At 60.6% G+C, this 1,753-nt stretch overlaps 1 protein-coding gene across 1 annotated transcript, besides 1 other annotated feature; it reads left to right on the top strand.

Moving 5' to 3' along the window:
• Positions 1–513, top strand: Tco025E_09746 (trans-sialidase; the record flags this gene model as incomplete). Its single annotated transcript, XM_029376555.1, has 1 exon — positions 1–513. A coding segment is annotated over one exon (513 nt), but the record flags the coding sequence as incomplete, so codon positions are not given.
• A 523-nt stretch (positions 514–1,036) lies between these two features.
• Positions 1,037–1,079: a sequence feature (A-rich).
• Between the last annotated feature and the right edge of the window lie 674 nt (positions 1,080–1,753).

Below are 1,753 nucleotides of genomic sequence, written 5' to 3'. Positions count from 1 at the left end.
GGAGCGGATGCGCAAAGAAATGACGTGGGAGGAGGGGAGGGGCGATACCGAGTGGTGCTCACGGTGAAAAACGGCAGCGGCTCGGCATACGTCGACGGGCAGCTTGTGGGGAGTTTGGTAGGGAAACCTCCATCTACTGAGCTGTTTCCTCCGCATCTGCCTCCTCGCGAGCAAACTCCGCGTGAGAAGCCGCCGGAGAGGGTCTCGCACATCTTCTTTGGGGCCTATGGGGGCGGCGAAGAAAACGCAGAGTTCCACGTGACGCTGACGAACGTCTTTCTGTACAGCCGGCTGCTGAAGGACGCGGAGCTGAAGGCGCTCGTGACGGAGAAGCCCAGCGCCCCGGCAGAGGAGGCGCCGACGTCGGCCACTGCGCAGGGAGGGCCCGGAAACGCATCAGTCGCCGGTCAGGGAGGCAAAGACAAGCGCGACAGTTCCGTGCGTGGGCATCTGTCTGCGGTGTCGCTGCTGCCGCTTCTGCTGGGGCTGTGGGCGTGTGTGTCGCTCCTCTGAGCCGGAGAACACGACAGCGAGGGAGGAGGCGGTGCGACCCGCGCTGAAGTGTGTGCAGAGTGTGTTTGACCTTCGTTGATTGTTCTCTTCAGTGCAGTCCCTTTTTTCTTTTCTTCTTATGTTAAATAATTCTTGCTTTCTTTTCTTGCTTACACTCTCGCTGTGGAGGGGGCGAGAGCTCCCCGCGTGGCTGCTTGCGTCTCTGCCCAGTGCACGCAGGCGGGGGACGGTGCACCGCAGCGATGGGGCGCGCAGGGGGTGACGCGTGGCCCGCGAAGGACACCACGCACACCGAAGGGGCTGTGAGGTATAAATGACCGGTGCGACCGTGAGGAGGAGTGCAATGAAGCGAAATGTTCACCGCCTTTGCTTTTGCCGCGTGCAGAAAATGCACGCGCAGTTTTGCGAAGCCACGCGACAGCTCGCTGCCGCTTCACTTTCTTTTCCTTGGGGAGGAGACACTGTGGAGGGAAGTAATTTTTCTTTTGGGGTTTGTGGGGGATTTATGCATGACGCAGGACGATTTTTTTTCTCTCTTTTTTCTTCTTTGCTTTTTTTCATATTTCCCGTGGCTGGCCGCCGCTTGGGCTGCGGTGCCGGCTCCGGCCTCAGTTGTTGCTTCATTTCCCTTCCTGCGCCTCTGCCGTGCGTGTGTGTTTGTCTGTGTGCCGCCACACGCCTCACTCTTCTCCCTCTTTGTGTTGCGTGCATGCAGGCACACACACACAACCGACGTGCACGCGGTGCGCCTGTAGTGCCGTGCAGGTGGATGGCCTTTCCGCAGCCTGCGCTGGCAGTGCCGTGTGCGGCTGCGGTTTCCTCGCGGGCCGTGAAGAGAAGGGAAGGAAAACGCACAGCATGAGGGGGAGTGCGCTGTGGCTAACTCGTTTTCCTTGCGGGAGCCGCCTCATTTGGGTGGTGGCTTCTGGCCCACTTCCCGTGTGCATGTGCGTGTGGGGGCGGCTGCGCTTCGCTGCTCCGTCGTGGGTGCCTGCTGGCGTTGTGTGCGTCTTTCTTGCGTGGCTGCGTGGAGTTGCTCGGCTGCCGCCTTTTTCTTCTTGCCACCTGCTCTCTTCGCTGTCTCCGCTGCACTCCCTCTCCATCCCTCTACTTCTCTTGTTTCCTGCGTCCTTTTCCCCGCTGACTTCAGCGAGTCTGCCACTCTACGGCCACTACTACAACTTTTGCCGATGACGACGCTGGCGGTGCGGCGCCGTGCGGTGTGCGCCCTGGCGCTCCT

The sequence above is a fragment of the Trypanosoma conorhini genome, assembly GCF_003719485.1.
Source record: "Trypanosoma conorhini strain 025E chromosome Unknown Tco_14.4_contig_01260, whole genome shotgun sequence".
NCBI classification, from domain to species: domain Eukaryota; phylum Euglenozoa; class Kinetoplastea; order Trypanosomatida; family Trypanosomatidae; genus Trypanosoma; species Trypanosoma conorhini.
Note: the sequence above shows the minus strand (reverse complement) of the source record. Positions and strands in the feature narration are given on the sequence as shown.